Source organism: Mus caroli, unplaced genomic scaffold (genome assembly GCF_978045245.1).
Source record: "Mus caroli unplaced genomic scaffold, Mus_caroli_1 scaffold_5, whole genome shotgun sequence".
Classification (NCBI taxonomy): Eukaryota; Metazoa; Chordata; class Mammalia; order Rodentia; family Muridae; genus Mus; species Mus caroli.
This window is the reverse complement of record NW_028227260.1, coordinates 70169704-70195723: the sequence shown is the minus strand read 5'-3', so window position 1 is coordinate 70195723 and position 26020 is coordinate 70169704. Positions and strand designations below refer to the sequence as shown.

Genomic DNA, 26020 nt, shown 5'->3' with positions numbered 1-26020 from the left:
GCTGTTCTTCCAGAGGTCCTGAGTTCAATTCCCTGCAACCACATGGTGGCTCACAACCATGTGTAATGGAATCTGATGATCTCTTCTGGTGTGTCTGAAGACAGCGATGGTGTACCCATATACATAAAATAAATTAATCTTTAAAAACAATAAAGTGGAAAAGGGAGACTCAATGATTTAGCTTTCATAAAGTTGTCATTCATGTGACTTTAGGATGAAGCAGCTGGTAGGAGTCACCCACATTCCTGTGAATAAGACCTTACTTGTATTCTGTAAGAATTCCCTGGTTTGCCAAGTTGACTTTAATGAAATCATTACTTTGCTGCCATCTATGTTCTAGCTAAAATAAAGAGAAGATTGGTTGTGTCTCCCCGAGATAAATTAACACAGCAGATAAAAAGAGAGAGGTCCCTGAAGTATCAAAAATCTATATTTAATAGCTCTATATCCTCAAACATGTTATGTGGTGACTATATTTCTTCATCTGTAGGCTATATCCCTAGGAAACAATAATTATTAAATCATGAGGCTTATAAAGTATTTTCTGTTGATTTCTAAATCATTTATAGACTACCATCACATAAGTTTAGCTCTTAGAAACCTTGACTACTTGACTTTCCCTTCTAATGAATTCTAGTGGCCACCAGCTCCAAAACATGCAAGCACATCTGAAATGCAAATGCTTGAAAGCTATTGGTGGCTGCTTCCTTTCATTCTCTCCAAGGGCATGCAATGGCCTTTGGAGTGAGAGCCAGCACTAATAACCTTTGGCTTTATTTGCTCAGAGTGCTAGCTTCATTTTTTCTATCATTTGAATTTTTTCAGTCTCATCTACCACCAAAACAGCCCTTTCTTGAAACTATTTCTATAAACTCTTGTTCATGAAGAAGAAACAGAAAGAAGAGTAACAAACCCAGGTCTTGCTGTCAGTGGCCTCTTGCTTGCCATCCATTGAAGAAGAACACACTGTATCGTTGCTTCTGTGCCAGCTTTAACTCTCAGAGAGGGTTAAATGCATACTCAGATGTCTTAGTCAGAAGGTTTGGCCCTGGTCTCACCAGAAATCTAAACAAAGGCCTCATTCAGGATTTGATCCTCTCTGGCAAGAGGACCCTTAAGAATGAAAACATCATACTGTGGGCAATTCTGACAAGACTTTAAAAATATGAATCAAAGGGTACAAATCCTCTCCCTGTCATGTGTTTAGAAGGGATCACTGAATCTTTATACTGCCATCTATACTGCACAGTCCAGCATTCTACACTGCAGGATGAAAGACTCATTATGTATGAACAGAGCTAAACTAAGCCATGCCTGTCATCCTTGATCTTGGGCCAGGGGATAGGGAAGTTATATTACAGGAGAAAGAGAGATGCTGTTAAGCAGAGTTTTCTTAAACATGTTACAGCTATGATGTACTAACAGGGTTGGGGAAAACTCCAAAATCTGGTATGGAATGGGCTTTTTTACACATGGAAGAGAAATCCAACAAATGCCCAGATCAAGGAAGATATTGGACATATGCCTTTTATTACCTGTTCTTGAGATGCTGAGGCAGGTAGATAGTCATAAGTTCAAGGACAGCCTTGGCTGTATGTCAAATACCAAGCTAGCCAGTGATATACACAGCAAGAGGCTGTTGATTAAAAAAAAAATGAAATAACAAAAAGTAGGTAGACAAAGTAAATTAACTCAGCTAACAGACAAAAAATAGAGGAGGGGGGGGGGGTAAACATCTTTATTTTTGTTTCATTAAACGGAGTCTCTTGGAGCCCAGGCTTGCCCCAAACTTGCTATGTAGAGAAAATGATTTTGAACTTCTGACCCCTGTGCCTCCAACCTCTGAGTGCTGGAGTTATAGGAATGTACCAGCACGTTTGGTTTATATGATGCTGGGGATTAAACCCGGGTTGTCATGCACATTCAGCAAGATTCTACCAATTGAGACAATGCTTGGTATTTCCTAGCTACAAGAAACTAACACATATATTAACCCAATATAAAACACAAAAAAGAAAACATGGGTGGAAATTTGCATTTATTTAACAACTGTCTTTGGTAAACTATTGTATAGTTTATTTTACAAGAAGATCTCACTAATAGTTCCAGACTGTAAGGATATTACAACCAATCCTAAACTGGGAAAAGAGTGTATGACCGCCAAAACATTGTAGGCAAAACAGAGGTAAAGGAATACACTAATATCTTCAACTTACAAAAAAAAAGGCAATAAAGTGAGCTGTAGTTCAATGGCAGATCTGTTGCCAAGCATATGTGAGATTCAATACCCAGCATAGGAAAGTCAGTAAAAAATAAGAGTTTAACTCTTAGCCAAATACATCAAATGAAAGAGACTAAAATTAATAAAATTGAAGATGAGAAAGGGAATGTTATATCAAGTTCTAATAAAATCCAGATAATCATTAGGAAATACTTTGAAAACTTACATCCCACCCCACCCCCCAAAAAAAACCCGCTGGAAAATAGAAAAGTGGATAAATTGCTAGACATGTATGAGAATGTTGTGGAGGTACACAACTACTTTCTGGTTGAATTGAAGGTCTCTGCCAAAGGACATGCCTGATACTATACTGGCCATAATCTATGGCTGGAGAGCTAACAGGTCTCAGGAATAGATCTACTACTATAATTCTGTTAATTGAATGTAGTATCAAACTGCTCTCTAAATTTGTGTCTCTATTCATAAATCAATGCAGCTTTGAGATCTCATTTGAGAAGTTTCTTTGTTCAATGGATGACAGATAGCAAGGAAATTCATAGCTTGTCAAGCTGCATAGATTGTCAGGGGGATTGCTCAGCCACAAATGGGAGATCTATGATCACATCTCCCTCCCCAAGACTAAGGTACCATTCACAGAAGAGGGGAGGCAGAAAGATTGTAAGAGCCAGCCAACAGAAAGGACCAGAGTGAAATAGTGTCTTGTGGGCACGGCAAGTCCACTGCACGCATGAACTCATAGCATCTGTGGTGGCCCGCACAAGATCAGGCCAGTCAACACTCTAGGATGCAATCTGGAGGACAATATGAGAGCTCACCCCCAACTTAGGTGCTATTAACAGTTGATGCTTCTGTGGGAGAGAGAGTCAATTTTCTTTAAGGCTTTGGCTTCTGGTATGTCTATCACACTCTAGTGGGTACTCCTATACCAAGGGGGATATAAACAGCATAGATTTGGACTGATAAGTTACTAAATTTAAAAAAGAAGATATTAAGTTTGGGATAGGAGTATGCTGGCTAGTGTTTTGTCAAGATGACACAAGCTAGAGTCGTTTGGGGAATGAGTCTAATAAGAAAATGTCCCACAGGCTGGAGAGATGGCTCAGCAGTTAAGAGCACTGGCTGCTCTTCCAGAGGTCCTGAATTCAAATCCCAGCAACCACATGGTAGCTCACAACCATCTGTAATGGGATCCGATGCCCTCTTCTGCTATGTCTGAAGACAATGACAGTGTACTTATAAATTAAAAAAAGAAAGAAAAAAAGAAAATGTCCCACTAGATGGGCAAGCCTAATGTGACCATTGATAAGCACAGAACAGAGGTTATTGTATGACCTCCAAAACCCTTGACCTAGTAGTCTTGACAACAGAATGCAGTGCACTATATCAGAAACACAAATGAACACATTTATGTCTGTGCACAATGTCAGAATATACTGGATAACAACGAATTTACAAAAGACAGCTGTTTCAGTGACAGCAATTTGCTTTTTGTTATTGCTATCCTAAGGCAAACACAGACCTTTTAATTCCATTCTTAATTTCTAACATTAATTCTGAGATCACACTTTACATACAGATACACACACACACACATACATACATACATATATACATACATATCAATAAGTGTAAGGGGTTAAAGAGGTAAAGACTTTTACAAGTTTCAAAATAACTTAAGAAGGAAAGCCAAGAAACTTACAGGAATGAAAAAGGCTTTGTATTTGATAAGATAATGAATGGAACCATGGTACAGAGGTTAGAAGACTACCATGGGTGCTAGCTGCTGGTTGTTAGCCTTAGAATTGAGTACTGGTATCAGAGACAAGCTATATAATCAGTTCTATATACAGAGGCAAAAGAGCATTACAAGTTGCAAATGAAGAAATGGGCTGCTGGATAGGCAAGACAGAAAATCCAGGTAAGCAAACATGGGATAGACAAGTGTCAATTCAAGTAAGTCACATCAACAGGGAAGCCATGTTTAAGTCCCTGGGATAGATGGGAGTTATCTGCATGTCAGTCCTAAACATATACACTTCATGGCGAGAAGACAGATGGTAGGGACTGTTACCTACCATCACAAAGGTGGATGTCTACCTCACTATGAGGTCCAGGAGGGAGTCATACCCCTCTGTTGCCTGGTGTATGTCATAAGTTCTTAGGTATGGCTTTCCAGATATCATCTTCATACACCATATGCCTCTGATCTTAATTCATTATGAACAGATTTATTTTCTACTCATCCCAAACCATGACTCATTTACTATTCTGTGCTGTAAGTATTAGGCCAGATGGTGCCACTCACACATTTACTCAGGCACAGAATCATCTCTCATCCTCAACCTGGAATCTAAAACTGCTTGTAAAACGGAGACTCTCAGTGTAATGCCATTTGAAAAACCACTCTTCTATAAAGCATGGAGTAACTTAAGCACAGCAAGCCTGATCCTCAACAATTTCCACTTATCCCTGGATACAAAGAGGCTTGGCATAGCTGCTAGAGTATAAGGGAAGTGAACAGTCAAGAGAAGGCATGATCCCAATATTGCAACATCCAACAGACATCACTAATATGTATTTGGGAATTTATCCATGCTGCAGCTTTCAGGAGTTCTCACCCATATTTAAGAGGGATTGTTTCATAATCTACTTACTTTTGAGTGACCCTATTTTTATATGTAACACCTTAAGCATTCTCTTATTGGTTCACATAGCTTGGCATACATAAATATGTCATTGATGCCCTATCTGGGGTATGCAGACATTTGTTCACAACTCCCCAAGAAAATTAACTCATTATATCTCTGTGGGCCTGTGTATCAGAGGCTTTCCACAGAGATCTCTGGCCCAGCCTGGTATTAGAGTTCTAGCAAAGGGAAGAAAGTGTGGGTAGAGAGGGGAGGTCGCTCCTGTCACACCACTTCTGCTGCTGCAGTCAGCTCCACCTTCTTATCTGCCATGCCTTCCAGGTTACTGTTACTCCATGCTGTGCACTGAGTCAGGCTGGGCTGCATGATAAGTGGCCAACTAGCCAGGGGAGCTTCTGGGAGCACTTGGGGAGAGCAGACCTCTTCCCAAGTGTTACAGCTCTTAGGACTTTAGGACTGAAGGCTCTGACGATGGCGTAGTTCTCACACACCTAATCCTTCCAGATAGGATTCTTATGTACAGCTTTGGGGTGGGTAAGGGATTGGCAACAGGTACTTCTCATTGGTTTGGTCTGAGAGCTTTAGGGAAACCTTATTTGCATGTTGGAGGGCTTGGTCCTGCTCCTACCTGACTGATGACTACATACCTCTCTGCTGGGGGGGTGGGGGGCTGTGGAAAGCTGTAGCTGCAACAGGAGGGGGTGCAGGAGGCGTGGCCGAACACCTTCTGTCCTATGCAGGTGGAAATCACGGTCCACCAGGTCACCAGGGTTCCAGACCTTTGCTTAAACAGGGACCAGGCTGTCTGTGCACAGCCCACCACCCCACATATCTCCAAGCAATTCATTGTTCTTACTATACATATGAGAAAATTATATAAAGTGAAATGAGCCTTACACTTATAACTGGGAAACCTGAACTTAGTTCCTAGCAATGTCATTCATGGTTGAGTGACCTTAGCTAGCATATCACACTGACCCTCAGTGTCCTACTCTTGTAATAGAGAACAACAGCCTCTATTTTCCAAGATCATTCAAAAGCTTAGGTGTGTGTGTGTGTGTGTGTGTGTGTGTGTGTGTGTGTGTGTGAAAGAGAGAGAGAGAGAGAGAGAGAGAGAGAGAGAGAGAGAGAGAGAGTGTGCTGGCAAGGCATAGCACTAAGGAAAGTTAGAAAGGCAGAGAAAATTAAGGAGACATGATATGGAAAACCATCCATCACCCCAGGATCCCAGAATCCCAGGATCCCAGAATCCCAGGATCTAGTCTTTCCTGCTGACTCAGTGTCAAGAAACTTCAACACAACCCACAAAAGCAAAGTAGACTATGTTTTCCTAAAAACATCTCCAATATGAATATTAAAATCTATAAATGAATGATGCTTACTTAGGACTAGACAATATACTTCAAAAAATTGACATAATTTCATTGACAAAAGCTCACTAAGAAATGTAAATGCTCAATCTGAAAACCTTGCTGCAAATCACATTCTTTTGGGTAAGTTAACTTTATGTCCTATTAAAATATAATTACATTTCCCTTCCCCATTCCACTTCCTTCTTTCAAATGTTCCCAAGGTCATATAAATAGTCATTATAAAGGAATCTAAGAGTGACTCTCTCTGAAGAAGCCCACTCACTGTTTTAGGATCATAACCTATCTTATTCCTATATATCTCTTTGTATAAATACTTTAAAAATTCGCCAATGTTGATTTATAATGATTCATCCTGAATTTCCTGTCTGTACCATAGTCAGAAATCTGTCTGTACCTGAATAGAAGTCCGTAAGTGGGGAGGGGCGTCCTCTGGAGACTGGTGGTAAACAGCACTGGCTGTGTTTCTGTCACTGGTGGTAGTACCTAGCAACTACTAGTGAAGTCACAAACCCAGCTAGCAGAAGAGTTTTGTGTATTCAGTTTTAGTCCGATCAGGATACAAACTATACTACCAAGAATTATTATAACAAACCAAGCCTGGTAGTCAAAACCTGTTATTCCAGGTACTTTAGAGTCTGAGGCTTGGAGGCAGGGGTAGGATCACAAGTTTTAGTCGTCCTTAGACTAAAGAATGAATTCAAGGCCAGCAATTTGAGACACTGTCTCAAAACAAAACAAAAAGAAAAAAAATAAAACTTTTAAATGGGAATATAGATCAGTGGTAGAGCATTTGCCCATCATGTACAACATCCTAGGTTCTACCTCTAATAATACAAAAGGAAAATCATGACAAGAGAGTATCTATACAATTTAAGGACATTTTATATGGTCCCATAAGGCTAAAGATTGAAATATTCAAGACAAAAACTGGATAAGGATGAGACCTCACTGGGAACATGGTAATATAACCCTCTGTGTAGAAATGAAGTCTAATTGTTTGGCTTGGTAGTTTACTCTTACTAGACAAGAGGAAATCTTCTCTCCAGAGACAAGCAGCACACAGTTTGCAGGGGGCAAGGGATGCTAAGTTTAATGTGAGCTTCACAGGGCTTGTCTGGCTCAATGGGAATCCCATAAGCACAATCAAACTATATGAAACTATATGACCTAATGCATCATACTAATGCTTCATCCATCAGACAGGCCCCATGATGTGTGTACGGGGTGGTGAATTACAAAAGTAGGTTGAGATGAATCATGAATGTGGGGGGGGGGGCTTTCAAAGTCGATAAACCTGGAGAATGTTATTAAAAGACAGAGACTTTCAAAGTCAATGATACACCATGTGTTCTGAGTAGACAGCTAGAGCAGAGCTCCACCATTGCAGCACTACCATGCAGCCCCGAAAATGTTTGAAGTCCCTTCCATCTGTAGTGCTGTCTACCGAGAAAGCTTAATGCCATGATAACTGTAGAGAGATAACTGAAGGAACTGTGTCATCACAGAGCAGATATGGAGGAGTAAATTTGGAACTAGGAAGCTACAACAAGAAAACATAATGGTAGTCTAACAACTTCATTTTTCTGGCCCTTAGTTAACTGTGATATCCTCTAGCCTAAATTTCACTGTCAGGATAATTCCAGGTACTCTACATAATTGACAATAAGTGGGTCTTTGTAGCATTGCAAGCTAGATCAACTGATAAAGATGGGTTTTTAGAAATGGAAAAAGACTGGTGGGTCTCAGTCTCTTCACTCAGACAAATACATTTTTAAGTCATACCTCACAAGTTTGCTGTGAGAAGACAGAATTGATAAAAATCACAAAATCTGTAGGCATGTTACATACAAAATATACCATGGCATTTCCATTGCTGCATGATAGATAGACAGCCACTAAAGAATCATCCATTCATTTCTTTCGTTGGTCTCAACCAGGATAGAAAGCAAGTTAGACATATAGGTTTCAAAGCACATGGCCACTTCAACCCTTGTCGGTGTTAGTAACTGCCCTGTAATCTAGAAAATAGCAAATACTTTTCTATTATAGTTGTAATTTCTTCTTTCAATTCCACTCTTCCCAAAATAAATATTAATACTAATTAGATGTCAGATGAAACTTAGTAGAATACAGTATTTCTGAGCTATCTAGATTATTCACCAAGCTTGAAAGCTCATATCACCTTTACCCATGATATCAAGCAGTAGGAATACATCCACCCATTATTTTGCCTTTCCTTTCCATTTTCCTTTTTATCTGAGAGGTGGGCATAGAACCCAGGGCTTCACATATGCAGGGAAAGCACTATACTACTGATCTATAACCTCAGCTTTCCCTTTCATAGTGGAAGTTTATATTTGACCTGACAATAAGTCTCTTTCCTGCTACTTTCATATTATTTATCCAACTCAATTGCCATGGTATTACAATAAGGTAAGGTGTATTCTTATTCCAAACATTAAGACTGGATGCTCATTCAAGATGATACATTTTAACCTATCCTTTGACTACATGCTGGGCATATACTGGGAATAGATTTGTACACTAGGCTGAAGAAATTAAACTGAAAACACTCATATCATTTTTGACATATTAAGTAATAAAAGAGATCCAGGGATTCTGAAACTGAAATCATCTGGTATAGTATTGTGCAACAGACCTTTCAATGATGATGGACAGGATCTATGTATAAGCTTTCTAACCAAATGATTACTATGAATCCTGTGACTGTTAAGGATTTAAAATGTGGGTAACCACCCTGAGGACTTGAGATTTTAATATCTGGTGGTTGTCATAATGGTAAGTCAAACAAGGTGCAGTTGTGCATACCTATAAGCACAACACTTAAGATTCTAAGACAGATGAATCATGAGTAAGAGACAAGCCTATACAATCCTGCACAAATCTAGACAGCATAGCTTAACAGAAATATGTAGTTGGGCATGGTAGTGTACACCAGTAATTCTGACACTGGGGAGGCTGAAGGGAGATGAAGAGAAAGACATTCCAGGCCAGCCTGGACTTCACAGTGAGATCCTAACTTGAAAAGAAGTAAAATCTGAAGCTAAAAAGATCCTTGTATCCCAATCCAGGCTATTGATACTAATGCTCTAACTTCTATCATTTTATTTGTCTTCTGTAAGTCTCGTTTACCTCTTTGTCATATGCCCACAAGGATTACTGTGGTTATAGAAAAAAAAACACATACACACAAAACCTCTTAGCCCAGTGATGGCTGTTGTGTTCATGGGACTCATTTTTCCAAATGAAGTAACTGAAATCCTGAAAGGAAACGGAAATCTTTACAGAATTTAGGATTTCTATATCTGAAGTTAGGGAGACACAAACATAACATTCTACCCACCCCTGACCTTACCAACTTCACTCCTCTCTCACAGGCAAAGTATCCCAACAACATTGGGATACCATCCCAACAACATTGAAAGTCAAAATATTCCAGCATTACTTCAGATGTCTATAATTCAAAGTTTAGCCGATTCATTTTATGGCAGAATTCAGATATGGTTGATAGTTGCTGTAAAATTATCTTTAGCTGTGGGCCTCTGATAACAAACAACCAACATACTTCTAAAAATATAGGTGTAGGCATAAGACAGGCACCCCCATTCTAGAAGACAAAAATGTAAGAGAGGGGAGGAGTGATGGATGCCAGGTAAGTTGGAAATTGGTCAAACTCTTTTGAGAACTTGAGGTCTCAAAATAATCCTCCTTGGTCAAGTGACATGGTTTCTCGACCCTAAGAAGGTAAAATCACTCTTACCTTTCTGAAGGTTGGCCCTAAACACTATTCACTGTGATAGCCTCTACGGAGGAAGAGGGTAGACCCACAATGTCTTCTGCAGTGGTCCATCTTTGGAAGACCTGCTGTAGGAACACCTTAGGGTCAAACTACCTCAAAATCAGTACTGTCTTTAAATTGAGAAGGAACTAACCCTGCCTCTAGAGCCTATAATGGGGATGGAAACTCTAGTGGTTTCTGAATTATCTTTGGAATACTTTTCTTGAAGAACAGCACAGCACATTTTGTATGACTCAATCCATTCTAATTTTTTTTTCCTTAAGTCACCAGTGGTAATGTTGGTATAATCTCTATCTATGTATTCCTTCATAGATATAATCTCTATCTATGTATTCCATAAGGTCCTCAGCTCATAGCCATGCTAATCTTTCTTTTTAAGATTACTTATTATTTTTAAGTTATTTATACTGTGTGCAGTGTGTGTGTGTGTGTGTGTGTGTGTGTGTGTATGTAAGTGCAGGTGTGCAGCAAGTCCAGATGAGGGTTTCCTATTCTCTAGTGCTGGAGGTACAGGCAACCTTGAGTGTAGTATAGTTGCTTCTCCACAAGAGCAATACCCAAACTCTCAATTATGGAGTTATCTCCAACCCCAACCATAATATTGACAACTTCTATTTAGAACCTGCTTTGATTTTTTTTGTTTGTTTAGGCTTGTGTGTGTGTGTGTGTGTGTGTTTTGCAATAGGAACACACTGGTTCAATTATTTTAAAGTTACAGATAATTTTTTAAAAGTCCTTTAATTTTTCTCTTCTTGAATTTTATTACTAGCAGACAGAAGAAAATTAGCTGCTTCTTACATGCTCTGCTTTTTAAAAATCTTCTTAGCTAGAGGAAGGGTACGCTGCGCATGCCCCAGTGGGTAGTCACATACCCAAGCACATATACACAGAACTAATGAGACTTGGGTGGTTATATTAGTAATAAAACACGCCATGAAGTATGAAGGGTGATCAGGTGGGAAACACTAGGAGAAGTTGGGAAGGAAAATATTTGTGGATCAATATACACCATAAAGTTGCACAAAGTTTTCTAATAAAATTTATTAAAAAATAGATATCCCCGGCTTCAAACAAGTTCCGCCTTCCAAAAATTACTTGAATACAAATAAAAATCCACCAAGCTCTTTGCCACAAAAATTCTTTTTCTAAATGCTCAATAATAACATCCTCCTCCTTTCTATTCAATTTCATCATAATCACTCTTTATTCCCACATTTCTCACAACACTACATAGCCAATAATCTATAATCTATATACTGAGACTTTTCTCTATCACCCTCCTCATTTATACCTGAATGCTCACCACATATAAAAGACATTCCACTGCACTGGCAGATCTCCCTAGTATGTGCCTCAAAATTCTCGCAGCCCATCAAGTATTTGGTTCTGGTGGCACTTTCACAGTTTTAAATATAATTATATGTTGCAGATGAACATTTGACATTTTTCAACAACAGACTGCATACATGTCACTGTCTCCAAGAGATCATTAATAGAATTGGGTGTAGTAGGGCAAGCCTGAAAGCCCAGCATTCAGAATCTTAAAAACTAAAAATGGTGATTTGAGTCTCCCCTGAGCCACAATAATATTTTGTCTGAGATAGTAAAGAAAACAAAAGGGAAGGAAGAGATTATAGAAGAGGAGAGTAAATAGAGGAAGAGAGGAGATATGGAAAAGAAAGTGGGGGAGATCATAAAATGGCAGAAAAGTTTGTGACACTCCCATGGCCTTATAGCTATACTAGCATCATAGTATCAGGCACCTGATACTATGTCCTAGATGCTTGGTACTGTACTCCCAATAACACAAACACTGCAGCAATTCACTTGTGTGCCTAATGCATGAAAAGAAAACTTACTATGTCACTAAGTTATATATTTACTACACCATACTTCTATCATTATTTTTGAAAATAGACCTTATAAAACATATATAAACAGGATGCTAAACATCATGTTAAACATTATGCTATATCATGCTGGCATAGCTTGAACAATCTCATGCTTACTGCATTTCTTAATTGTATCAAGAAACTCCACTGAGTGATCCACACCATCTAGTTCTGTATTCTCTATGATGTTCACATAAGGAAGCAATCAGCTACAGATACATTTCTCAGAAAGTATTCACATTGCTAAGTAGCATATGACTCTATTAGTTGCAGCAGCAGCATACTTCCTATTACTAATTTTTGTTTTAGTTAGAGAGTGAGATCAAGAGTTAGAGTAAGAAAGAGAGAGTGAGACATCAAGAGAAAGCACACAGGGGCAGGGATTTATTCTAAGATGCTGGTTCATAGGATTATAGAGAATAAGATTGCCATGCTTATGATATGCTACATGGAAACTGTAAGGAATACCAGTAGGGTAGTAGGAAGGACCAATAGCCTGAGAATTATTGCTGTGCCTTCGAATTTGGGTTTGAATGCCTAAGAAACAGTAACAGTGAGATTCAAGACTCCAGGCACCAGGTCTAGTAGTAGTCAAATTCAACCTTTTGATAGCCTGTTTTTCTACTCAGGTTCTCAATAGAGATTAGATGACACCCACCCACAAGTGTAAGGGAAGCCAAGCAATTCAAATGCTAATTTCTTTTGGAAACACCCACAGAAATAAATTCCAAAATATGGTATCAGTTATCTGGGATATTTGAGCATCTTCTGGTCTCATATAGTTAACCACTATGTCTTTGTAGAATGATGAGTGGTAGCCCAAACAACTACTTCATTACTATTAAATTTGATATTATATATTTAATACAAAAATATACCTTTGTGAAACCTATTTGTTCCTTCCGAAAAGTTTCCAAGGGTTTGATCAGCAAGTCACTAGCATTTTGTACCTAAAGTGGAAAAAAAAAAACAATATTTAGGTTAAAAAGGCTCCTAGAATTCTATGAAAATGAAGTTACAACATACCCAAATTTATGGGATACTATGAAAGTGGTGCTAAGAGGAAAGTTCATATCACTAAGTGCCTTCATAAAGAATGTAGAGAGATCTCATACTAACAACTTAACAGCACACACAAAAGCTCTAGAACAAAAAAGAAGCAAGCATACCTAAGAGGAGTAGGCAGCAGGAAATAATCAAACTCAGGGTTGAAATCAATAAAAGAACAACACATAGAACAATGCAAAGAATCAATGAAACCAAGAGCTGGTTTTTAGAGAAAATCAATAAGATATATAAACGTTTATCAAAACTAAGAGACACAGAAAGCATATCCAAGTTAACAGAATCAAAACTGATAAGGTGGACATAAAAACAGACAACTAGAAAACCCAAGAATCATTAGATCTTACTTCAAAAGCCTGTATTCCACAAAATTGATAATCTAAAAGAAATTGATTATTTTATTGATAGATACCACTTATCAAAGTTAAATTAAGATCAGATAAACAATTTAAATAGACTTATAGCTCCTAAGGAAATAGAAGCAATCAATAAAAGTCTCCCAACCAAAAAATCCCAGGGCCAGAGAGTTTTAACCTCAGTTCTACCAGACTTCCAAAAAAGAGCTAATACCAATACCCAAATCATTCTACAAAATAGAAACAGAAGGAACATTGCCAAATTCATGAAGTCACAGTCACCCTGATACACAAACAACACAAAGACCCAACAAAAAAGAGAATTTCAGACCAACTTTCCTCATACACATTGATGTGGAAGTATTTGATAAAATACTTGCAAACTGAATGCAAGAACACATCAAAAGGATTATCCACCATGATCAAGAAGGCTTCATCCCAGAGAGGCAGGGATGGTTCAGCATATGAAAATGTTTCAGTATAATCCACCACCATATAAACAAACTGAAAAAAAAACCCACATGATCATCTCATTGGATGCTGAAAAGGCCTTTGACAAAATTCACCCCTTCATGATCAGGGAAAGATCATGGATACAAGGGACACACCTAACCATAACAAAAGCAACAGCTAACATCAAATTCAATTGAGGGAAATGCAAACCAGTTTCACTAAAATCCAACACAATCCAATCCACTCTCACCATATCCAGTCAATAAAGTGCTTGAAGTTCTAGCTAGAGCAGGAAGAGAGCAAAAGGAGATCAAGATACAAATCAGAAATGAGTAAGTCAAAGCAACATTATTTGCAAATTTTATGAAGGCATATATAAGTGACACCAAAAATTCTACCAGGAAATTCCTATAGCTGATATACACCTTCAGTGAAGAACACAAGATTTACTCAAAAAAAAAAAAAAGTAGCCCTCCTATATGCAAATGACAAATGGGCTGAAAAAATTAGCAAAGCAATACACATCACAATAGCCACAAATAATATAAAATATGAAATACCTGCATGACAAAAAAAAATACTTCAAGCCTTTGGAAAAAGAAACTGAAGAAAATACCAGAAGATAGAAAGGTCTCCCAATGCTCATGGGTAAGTAGGCTTAACATAGTAAAAATGGCCATCTAAAAAAAACATCTACAGATTCAATGCAGTCTCCATCAAAATTCCAACACAATTCTTTACAGACCCTGAAAGAACAACATTCAATAACTTCATATAGTAAAACAACCCAGGATAGCCAAAACACTCCTATACAAGAAAAGATGTTCTGGGGGTATCTACCATCCCTGATTTCAAGCCATACTACAGAGCAATGGTAACAAAAGCCATATGGTATTTTCATAAAAACAGACAGAGTGATCAATGTAATCGACTCGAAGACCCAGATATAAATCCACACATCTATGGATACATGATTTTATATATATATATATATATATTATATATATATAAACAAGCCAGAATTATACAATGGAAAAAAGAAAGCAACTTCAACAAATGGTGTTCAACTAACTGGATGTCAGCATGTAGAAGAATGCAGAAGAGGGAGCTCGACCCTGATACTACAGGGTAGGGATAGGAACCAGAGGCTCAATAGCCCAGAGACCTAGAATAGAGCAAAAACATGACTGGCAAAAATAAAATAAATTTTAAAAGTCATTAAGATGATTCTAAATGATATTCTGGTATACTAGTAAACAGACATTTAGCATAATCTGCATCAGAGGGGCTTTCATCCAGCAACTGATGAAAACAGATGCAGAGATTCACAGCCAAACATTAGGGAATCCTGTAGGAGAGGTGGAGGAGGATTGTAAGACCCAGAGGGGACAAAGACATCTCAGGAAACTCACAAAATCAGCTAACCTGGGCTCATAATGACTCAAAAAGATTGAACTAACAACTGAGGAGTCTGCATGGGTCTGAACTAGGCCCTCTGCATATATGTTATGGATGTGTATAGCTTGGTCTTCTTGTGGGACTCCTATTAGTGGGAGTGTGGTGTTCGTGTTCTCTCTCTCTCTCTCTCTCTCTCTCTCTCTCTCTCTCTCTCTCTCTCTCTCTCTCTCTCTCTCTCTCTCTCTCCTCTGCCTGCTTTTGGGACCCCTTTCCTCCTACTGGCTTGCTGGCTTGCTTTCTCCTGCCTTAATACAAGGGGAGGATCCTCCTCTTACTGCAACTTGATATGCCATGTTTGTTTGATCTCACTGGGAGGTCTGCTCTTTTCTGAAGGAAAACAGGAGGAGGAGTGGATGGGAAAAGGACAAGGAGGAGAAACTTAAGATGGACAGGATGATTATAATATATGAGAGAAAATAAAATTTGTTATTTCTTATCATTGGTGTTTTTTCTTAAAACTGTTATCTATCATCCTGAAAATACTTTCTGAACAGACTACTGCTAGAAAAGGCACTAAGATGGACAATTAATAATTAAGACCTTATGAAAATTCGGTAAGGCAGAAGACACCATCATCTATAAAAAGTGTCAGCCTAACAGAATGGAAAAGATTTTCACCAACTTCACAAGCCATGGAGGACTAATATCCAAATAAACAAAGAATTCAAAAACTAAATATCAAGAAAACACAAATAAAAGTGGAATACAGATTTAAAAAGAGGAAACTCAAATGGCTAAGAAACACTTAAATTGTTTGACATCCTTAGTAATCAAGAATATGCAAATCAAAACAATATTGATTTTTTTGTTTTGTATTGTTTTTGATTTTTGTTTTCCTGTTTTGGGGTTTGTTTTTTTTTTTTGAGACAGTGTTTCTCTGTATACCCTTGGCTATCCTGGAACTCACTCTATAGACCAGGCTGGCCTCGAACTCAGAAATCTGCCTGCCTCTGCCTCCCAAGTGCTGGGATTAAAGGTGTGCGCCACCACTGCCCAGCTTATATTGAGATTTTTATCTTACACATACCTGTCAGAATGTCTAAAGTGAATAAAACAAATGACTGCTCACACTGGTAAGGATGTGGAGTAAGAAAAACACTCATCCATTGCTGGAGAGAATACAAGCTTGTCATTATGGAAATCAGTATGGCAGTTCCTTGGGAAGATGGGAATTAATCTATCTCATGATTTCATTAACAGCTAATTAATACTCCATTTTGCAAATGCACCACATTTTCTTTATCCATTCTTCTGTTGAGTGACATCTAGGTTGTTTCCAATTTCTGTCTGTTATGAATATAACAGCAATGAACAGGGTTGACCAAGTGTTTCTTGTAATAGGATAAAGTATCCTTTGGCTATATGCCCAAGAGTAGTGTAGCTGGATCTTGAGGTAATTTGATTCCTATCTTCCTGAGAAACTACCACACCGATATCCATAGTGGGTGTACAAGTTTGCACTCCCACCAGCAATGGAGAAGTATTTCCCTTGCTCCACATCCTCAACAGCATGAGCTATCATTTTTGTTATTGATCTTAGTCATTCTGACACGTATGAGATGAGATCTCAAAGTTGTTTTGATTTGCATTTCCCTGCTGGCTAAGGATATTGAACATTTCCTTAAGTGTTTCTCAGCTATTTGAATGTCCTATATTGAGAATTCTGTTTGTTATCTTGATGTCCAGTTTTTTAGTTCTTTATATATTTTGAGTATTAGCCCTCTACTGTATGTATATGTAGCAAGAATCTTTTCCCACTCTGTAGATTGCTGCTTTGTCTGAATGATGTTGTCCTTTGCTTTTCAGTTGTATGAGGTTCTGTTGTGGATGGGCCTAGTATTATTTGTATGTTGATGCTAATTCTTAAGGAGTGAGTCATACTCAGGTGACTTCTTGTGAACCAATCCCCTAATGAGTAAAGGAGCCAATCACTGGGCGAGTAGGCAGGACTTCCAGTTGACAGAGGAAAAGAGGAAGCAGGAGTAAGTTAGGTCCTTTCGGGCAGGGATAGCATGAGGACAGATGTAATTATGAGTGTCTCCCAGGTTCAATGGCAGATCTGTCAGGATTTGCCACCAGAGGAATCAGACTTAATAGGGCTTACAAGATTACATTTTAGTTGTTGCACCCAGAGATTGAGTTGCCATTGTTTCTGAGCTCCGTTTGTGTATTTATCTTCTCGCTTATCTTCTCTTGGAGATTCGACTGGGTTTCAGAGAGAAAGGTAGGGCAGCAAAGCATGGGTTTGCCTGATGTGCACCACAAAGGCTGTGGGGGCTTTGAAGCATGGGGCTGGTATGGGAACCTATGGAGCTGAGTGGAGACGTTTTGGGAGCTCCTCTGTCCCAGTGGCCTGGCGGGCACAAGCACGGGAACGTACCGGTTTGTTTTTAATATTTCCTGCAATACTGTCCCACTTATTGTTTGTTCTTAGTGCCTATACTATCAGCATTTAGTGCAAAAAATTTTTTCCTGTGTCAATAAGTTCAAGATTATGCCCTAACTTCTCTTCTCTCAGATTCAGGATACCTGGCCTTACATTGAGATTTTTTGATCCATTTGGAGTTGGGTTTTATGCAGAGTGACAAATGTTGATCTATTCAGATTCTTCTACATGCAGCTGTCCACTTTGACCAGCACCATTTTTTGAAGATGCTGGGTTTTTTTTTTTTCTGGTGTATATATCTGGTTTCTTTGTAAAATATCAGGTGTCAATAGGTGTTTGAAATTATGTCTGGGTTTTCATATAGATGTCATTTATTAACATGTCTGTTTTTATGCCAGCACCACACGGTTTTTATTACTATAGCTCTGTAGCACAATTTGAGGTCAAGGATCATAATAGCTCGGGCACTTCTTTTATTATTCATGAGTGTTTTAGTTATCTTGGTTATTTGTGTCTCCATATGAAGCTGAAAATTATCCTTTCAATTTCTGTGAAAAACTGTGTCAGAAATTTGATGTGGATTTCATTGGGTATGTAGACTGCTTTTGGCAGAATGGCAACTTTTACTATACGAATCATATTAAGCCATGAGCATGGGAGATCTGTCCATTTCAAATATTCTCTTCAGTTCATTACGTCAATGTCTTAAGGTTTTTATTATCCAAATATTTTACTTGCTTAGAGTTTCCCCAAGATATTTTTTGAGCCTACAGGTTGCTGTAAAAGGTATTGTGTCCTTGATTTCTTTCTCAGTCTGTTTCTCCTTTGAATATAAGAAAGCTACTGATTTTTATGAGTTAATCTTGTATCCAGGTAATTTTCTGAGAGAATTTATCAGCTGTAGGATTTTCCTGGTGGCATTTTTAGGAACATTTACATATACCATATGTAATATGTAATCATATCATCTGCAATTGAAGATACTTTCAGGTCTTCCCTTCCTATTTGTATCCCATTAATCTTCTTCAGTTTTATTATTGCTCTAGCTAAGAGGTCAAGTACTATACTGAATAGGTTGAGGGAGTGGAAAACCTTATCTGGATCCAAGTTTTAATAGAAATGTTTAAGGTTTCTCTCCATTTAAGTATATATTGGCTGTAGGCTTGCTGAAAATTGCTTTTATTACATTGAGGTATGCCTCTTGTGTCTCTAGTGTCTCCAGAACTTTTACTATGAAAAGGTGTTGGAAATTGCCAAAGGCCTCTTCTGCATCTAATTAGATGATCATATAGTTTTTGCCTTTCAGTCCATTTGTATGGTAGATTACATTATTGATTTATATAAATTGGACCACTTCTGCATCTGTGGGATGAAGTCTTCTTGATCATGGTGGGTGAACTTTTTGTGTTCTTGTATTTGGTTGTGAATATTGTACAGAAGTGGATGCTCACAGTCAGCTATTGGGTGGATCACAGGGCTCCCAATGGAGAAGCTAGAGAAAGTACCCAAGGAGCTAAAGGGATCTGCAACCCTATAGGTGGAACAACAATATGAACTAAACGGTACCCCAGAGCTCTTGTCTCTAGCTGCATATGTATCGAAAGATGGCCTAGTCGACCATCACTGGAAAGAGAGGCCCATTGGACTTGCAAACTTTATATGCCCCAATACAGGGGAATGCCAGGGCCAAAAGAATGGGAATGGGTGGGTAGGGAAGTGGGGGGGGGGGTATGGGGGACTTTTGGGATAGCATTGGAAATGTAATTGAGGAAAAATATGTAATAAAAAAATAAATTAAATAAAATTAAAAAAACCTAAAAAAGAAAAAGAATTTTTGCCTCTTTGTTCATAGGGGAAACTGGTCTGTAAATTTCTTTCTTAGTTTTTTATGTGGTTTATGTATTAGGTAAACTATGGCTTAATTAAAAAGAATTGGGCAGTCATACTTCTGTTTCTATTTTCTGGAATATATTGAGGACTATTAGTGTTAATTCTTCTTTGAAGTTTTAATAGAATAACTCACTGAACACATCAGCCTTTGGGATTTGGAGGATGGAAGACTTTTAATTATTGCTTTCATTTCCCTGAGGGTTATGGGTATATTTAAATTACTTATCTGATCTTGATTTAACTTTCGAGATGATCTGTAGAAAGAAATATATTTCTTTGAGAGTTTCCAATTTGATGTAGTACAGATTCTTAAAGTATGTTGTTGCTGGATTTTCTTGGTGATTTTTGTTAGGTACACCATCTCTAATTTTGTTACTTTGTATCCCTTCTCATTGCCTTTTTGTTAATTTGACTAAAAATTTGCCAATCTTACTGATTTTTCTCAAAAAAAAAACCCTCTTTGTTTCATTGATTCTTTGTACGGTCTTTGGTCATTTGTCTCTAATTTACTGATTTCAGCTCCTTGTTTCTTTCTTACAATTTACTTGTATTGGGTTGGTTTGTTTATTTCAGAGCTTTCAGGTGTACCATTACATGGGATCTCTACATTTTTTTTTTTTATGTAGGCACTTAGTGATATGAACTTGCCTCTTAGAACAGTTTTTATTGTGTCCCACAGTTTGGATATGTTTTCAATTTTGTTCAATATTAAAGATTTGCAGCATCTTCCTTTTTTGTTGTTTTGTTTTGTTTTTTGAGACAGGGTTTCTCTATGTAACTGGTCCCTGGTTGTCCTGGCCTCAAACTCACAGAGATCCACCTGCCTCTGCCTTCTGAGTGCTGGGATTAAAGGCATGTGCCACCATCCTCTGGCTTCTTCCTTAATTTCTATCCTAACATATTTCATTCAGTATCAAGTTCTTCCATTTCTATGAGTTTGTAAGCTCTCTATTCTTTTTAGTGTTGTTGATATCCAGCTTTATTCTGGGGTGGCCAGAGAGAAAGCATGGTGTTATTTCAATTTTGTTTTTATCTGTTGAGACTAGCTTTATGTCTAAATATGTGGCCAATTTTGGGAGAAGTTCTACGAGCTTCTTAGAAGAAGGTACTTTCTTTCTTCAGTGTTTGGTTGAAATGTTCTGTAAATGTGTTAGTTCCATTTGATTTATGACATTGTTTAACTCTAGCATTTCTCCACTTAGCTTTTGTCTGAATGACTTGTCTATTGGTGAGAGTGGGTTATTGAAGTCACCTACTATAACTGCCTGAGAGTCAATATAGGATTTCTAGCTGTAGTGATGTTTCTTTTCTAAACTTGGGTGCCCTTGTGTTTGGTACATGTATTTAAAATTATAGTGTCCTCCTGGTGGATTTTTCCTCTGGTGAATATGTACTGTCCTTTCTCATTTTCTGATTTAGTTTTGTTTTGAAACCTAGTTTTGTCGGATATTAAAAATGGCTACTGTGTGTGTGTGTGTGTGTGTGTGTGTGTGTGTGTGTGTGTGAACTACAGTTTACACCTTAGGCACAGAGTTTTCCCTCTGGTTTTCATGTGCGAGTGGACCAAGAGCCCAAAGCAAGATTTTCTTTCCCTGAGGATGGAGTCTCGGCCAGTTCCTCTTCTGTGTGTTCAGCTTCTACAGCCAATGAAGCAAATCTGTGAAGAGAGCCAGTGTGAAGTCTGTGCTTCTGAGATGGGAGCGGCTTAGCCGCACTTGCATCCCAGGGCTCTGGCTGTTCTAGAAGCCGTGTCATATTAGAGGTTAACGAGTTCAGGTTTAAAAGGATAGTAATAGCTTTTTTTAAATGTCAGATTGCTTGGGGTTCAGGCAGAGGCTGGCAAATCAAATCTTGAACACACTTTTATATTAAAAAATCTGCCTCAATGGAAATACTAGTCCTATGACTGGGAAAGATTGTCTTTGAAATTGTGGTTGATTAATAAAATTACTATACAGTCATGAAATGTACCGGAAAGGCGTTGTCCTCCTGGGGTTAGATCTGTCCAGCGTCTTACAGTGGTTTGGTGAGAACAGGAGTCAGCTTCCTTTTCCCAGCCTGCAAAGACTGTGCACCATGGATTTGTCTGTCTGTCTGTCTGTGTTTACAAACTGTATTTGTTGGGTTTGGAATTGCTTTTGTTGTTACCTTTTTCTTCTTTTTTTGTTCCTTTCTTGGGTGGGAATTTTTTTCCCCGGGTCACAAAGGCAATTATTTTTTAATAATTTGTCTTCACCTCCTTCCGGTATTTGTACATAATGATTCAGTATTAGTAAGAAGTGCATTATTTCTGTCATTGCTGATCTGTGTTGGTGCTCATTTGAGAAAATAAAGTTTCAAATACAAAAAAAAAATGGCTACTCTATCTTGCTTCTTGAGTCCACTTACTTGGAATATCTTTTTCCATCCTTTTACCCTGAACAAATGTCTATCCTTGATTTTAGGGTGTGTTTCTTGGATGCAGAAGGGTGGATCCTGTTTTCAGATCCAATCTGTTGGTTTGAATCTTTTTATTGGGGAATTGAGACCATTGATGTTGAGAGTCGTCAATGTGCACTGTTTGTTGATTTCTACTATTTTGTTTTTGTGGAATGAGTTTTTCCCTCTCTTGATTTGCTAGTCTGCATTTATTTATTCTCTGTGTGTGTGTGTGTGTGTGTGTGTGTGTGTGTTTAGTGTTTTCTTGGTGTTGTTAAACTTTTCAGGATGAAGTTCTCTCGTAGTATCTTCTGATCAAATGGATTTGTAGATAAGTTATGATTAAATTTGGTTTTATCATGGAATGCCTTATTTTCTCCATCTATTGTGATTGAAAGTTTTGTTGTATAGTATGGCATCTTTGGTCTCTTAGCATTTGTAGAACATCTATCCAGGTGCTTCTGGCTTTGCAATAACTGTAATGTAGATGCTAATATCTGCTCTTGTCTTTGTTAGGTAGCTATTTTGTGCTTGGTTTCTGTTGCCCTCTTTAGTTCTTAGAAGAGTGTGGTTGAAATATATTGACTTGTAAGTAATTCTTCTGGGATCCTGATTGGAGTGGCCACAGAGTTACCAGGGAGAAAGTGTTTCTAAGTATTGGGAACTAACACTAAGAATGGGGATGGGACAGAAGGGTGCGGAGAGGTTCCATAGAAGGTAGGAAACCTGGGTACACCACCAGAAGTTTCTTAGACCCCTAGAAATGGGAGCAGAAAGGATAATGAGTCCACAACATGCAGTATGCTTCAGATCTAGGGATAAGACGGGCAGACTGGAATTGGAGTTGGGGGTCGATATGGCAAATTTTCAGGAAGTATCTCCTGGAATTAGTGGCTGAGACAAAGGGATGAGGTAATGGAAAAGGGCTGTAGGAGAGGATGCACATGATCCCCTGGGATTGGGGGCCTAGTGGAGGCAGAGTCCACTGGAAGTCGTTTGTTACAAAGCTTGGGTTAAGACTGGTGAGGTAGTATTGGCGAACAGAAAGGAGAGCAAAGGTGGCCTACTGGATTTCCTGGACATTATGGCCAGTCAGTTTCCAGGGTAAGCCCTTTTATTTTTATTTTATTACCTTAGAGATCTTTTGCATATATATTAATGGTTTCTGATTACTTATGGGTTTTCTGTGTGCATCTATATGCTTCTTGTCCTTTTTCTTTGGCTCTTTTTTTCTGTTTGTTTGCCTTATTCTTATTTGTTTGCTTTTATTTTTATTTTATCTTATTTTATTATCATTACTTAGCATCTTCCTATGTCTCAATTAATATAGCCATAGATTTATCTTAAGTGAACTTTAGGCTTATTGTCTCCTTGAAACAGATACTAACTTACATTTTAGCTTCCTCTGAAGAAGCAGCCACACTAAGGGCTAGAAATATATGCACTGACTGCTCTTCCATGTCCTGAGCTCAGTTCCCAGTAATCTGTAATGGAATCTGATGCCCTCTTCTGGTGTGTCTAAAGACAGCAACAGTGTGTATGTATGTGTGTGATAAAACACACACACACACATACACGGAGAGAGATATCATATATGATATTTTTTAAAGCCAAACTGAATGTGGTAGTTCATTTACAACTTTCATTTAAAACTTCATTTGAGGTTTGTTTGTTTAACTTAGTTTTTTGTTTGTTTTGTTGGTTTTGACTAGTACGTTGAGGCCATTAATATTTAATCGATTGCTGTCCTTTTAAAAAAAAAATCTGTTTGTGTCCTTAGTTCTATTTTATGTTTCTTAAATTATAAGCTTCATTTGTTTATTGCTATAGCCTCTTGCACTGTTTTATCCCTTGTAGCTATTCTTTTGCTACTTTGTGGGTTCTTTTTCTTCCATCCTTCTCCTTCTACCCTTTCAACCCCCTAACACTAGGTAGGAGAGAAAAAATGATACAGGGGAAAGGAGGCAAATATATCATTAAACTAGTTCCTGCTGACTAGGGGCATCAAGTTCCTTGGGGCAAATTTGATCTTCAACATCAGGATACCTAAATTTCTTGTTGTTGTTTCTTCTTTGTGTGTGACTACTTAACAAACAGCAACTAATCAACAACCCACCATGCCTCTTGGGGCCTTAGCATTTATATACCCTCTGAAGAATTCCCAGAACTTCAAATATCACATAATCTCAGAAACTATCTGCAGCTGACAAAACAATGCCTCTGCTAGAGTCATAATCTGAAGAGTACCACGTCCCACAGGTAAGATTAAAACAAAAACATATTGCCAGAATATTTTTGTGGTTTTTTTAAAGAAGCCAAAATTCTCATGGCGGGGGGGGGGGGGGGGGTCAGGGGATGATGGGTGGAAATTCTGTAAATACTGGTATGTATTACTTAACAAAATAATTTTTTAATTAAAAATTCCAAAAGAAATAGTTCTTATCTTTGCTGCCTCTTATAAAAACAGTTATCTTACCTATATGATCTCCCAGAACCTGCGATTCTTAATTCTCATCATATCTCTACTGATCGCCTCCTTCCAGATCCTATGTGGTCCTACCCAGACAAATAGCTCCCCCAGAATGACATTTAATATCCCTATGTCTAACTGTATTCATCAGCCAATGGAAATAAACCATATATTCATCTTGCATGATTCCTCCTTCTTTGGAGGTTTTTCTCCAGAGGTCCATAATTCATACCAAAACTCGCACTCATATTTCATCCAATGAAAACTACACAAGGAATTTTCTTGTCCACCACATTCTATACTTCACTGGATTGTGGGTTAGAAAGAATATTGGTTTTGTTTACTCACTTGGAGAAAATTAAGAACTATTTAGTGAAGCATTTTTTTCTTTATTATTATAGCATTCGTAAAACATGATCTTACTCTTTATAACTGAAGAAGTATTAAAAAAGTATAGCAAAGTAAAAACAAAATTCGAGGCTTTTGGGCCCAGGCTTGGGAGTGTAGCCTTTGTGGCTTAGTGCTCCAGGTACTGGTCATAAAACAGATAGCGACATTCCTCCACCTACCCGCTTCCTGGGTTCAATTCAAAGAATGGCACCCTGACCATTACTGGAACCTGCAATGCAAATGTGCGATCTTTAGGGGCTCTTAGATTGTTAGGGGCTCTTAGAAACTGTCTTGAGAGATAACCTGACACTTGTGACTTTATACTTCCTTGTGACTCTTAACTGGTATTTTTGGTATTTTCCAACAACGCCCTCCCCACCTCCATGAATTGTGGTTTCTTCCTTTAAATACCCCCTTACTCAGCTACTCAGGGCGCCATGGTCCTCTACCCCTGCGTGGTGTATGACCATGGGCCCGAGAACGCTCTCGAATAAAAATCCTCTTGCAGTTGCAGCAAGATCGTTTCTTGTGGGTGATTTTGGGGTGTCGCCTCTCCTGAGTCAGAACGTGAGGGAGTCCTCACGTTGTGGGTCTTTCAATAACATTCCTACCACTACAAGATGAGTCCTCAGATCCCCACCCCCACCCCACTCCCAAATGTGTCTGGGGCATGTTACTGTTTTGAACCAATCAACCCGAGATAACACTAAGTGACTTCTAAGTTTCGGTCATAACTGTTTAGCAGTTCTCTTGGAAGTCTGACTCTGCACACTTCTTATGCAAGGCATGAGATGGTATTGTTAAAAAAGAAAAAAAAAGTGAGTAGCCCTGAGACTAAAGTCAGATTAAAAGTCTGCTCAATGCAGACATTCTGGTCAATTTTTCCTACCAGCAGAACCCAGGCTTCCAAGCTTGCCAGGAACACCATTGCAAACTGCTAAAACAAGCCATGTGTTCAGTGAGTGTTACTACATGGTGAAGAAGAGATAGTCAATGGTCCCTGCCTAACAAATTGCCTATAATTAAGCAATTTTACTATAAGCCATTAGGTTTTAGAATAGGTTTTCATAAAGCAACTAGCTCCAATTTCACAGAAAAATGTGACCGTGAAACACCGAGGAAGCCTTGACTTTGAACAGAAGAAAACATGTCACTGATA

General features: G+C 38.3%; 1 protein-coding gene across 1 annotated transcript in view; it reads right to left on the bottom strand.

The window, feature by feature from the left end:
* Positions 1-26020, bottom strand: part of Ophn1 (oligophrenin 1) — a 351191-nt gene that overhangs the window by 188247 nt on the left and 136924 nt on the right. Inside the window, exon 5 of the mRNA XM_021152888.3 lies at positions 12854-12925. Coding sequence (XP_021008547.1) covers positions 12854-12925 — 72 coding nt within the window. The remainder of the gene's footprint in view (positions 1-12853; positions 12926-26020) is intronic.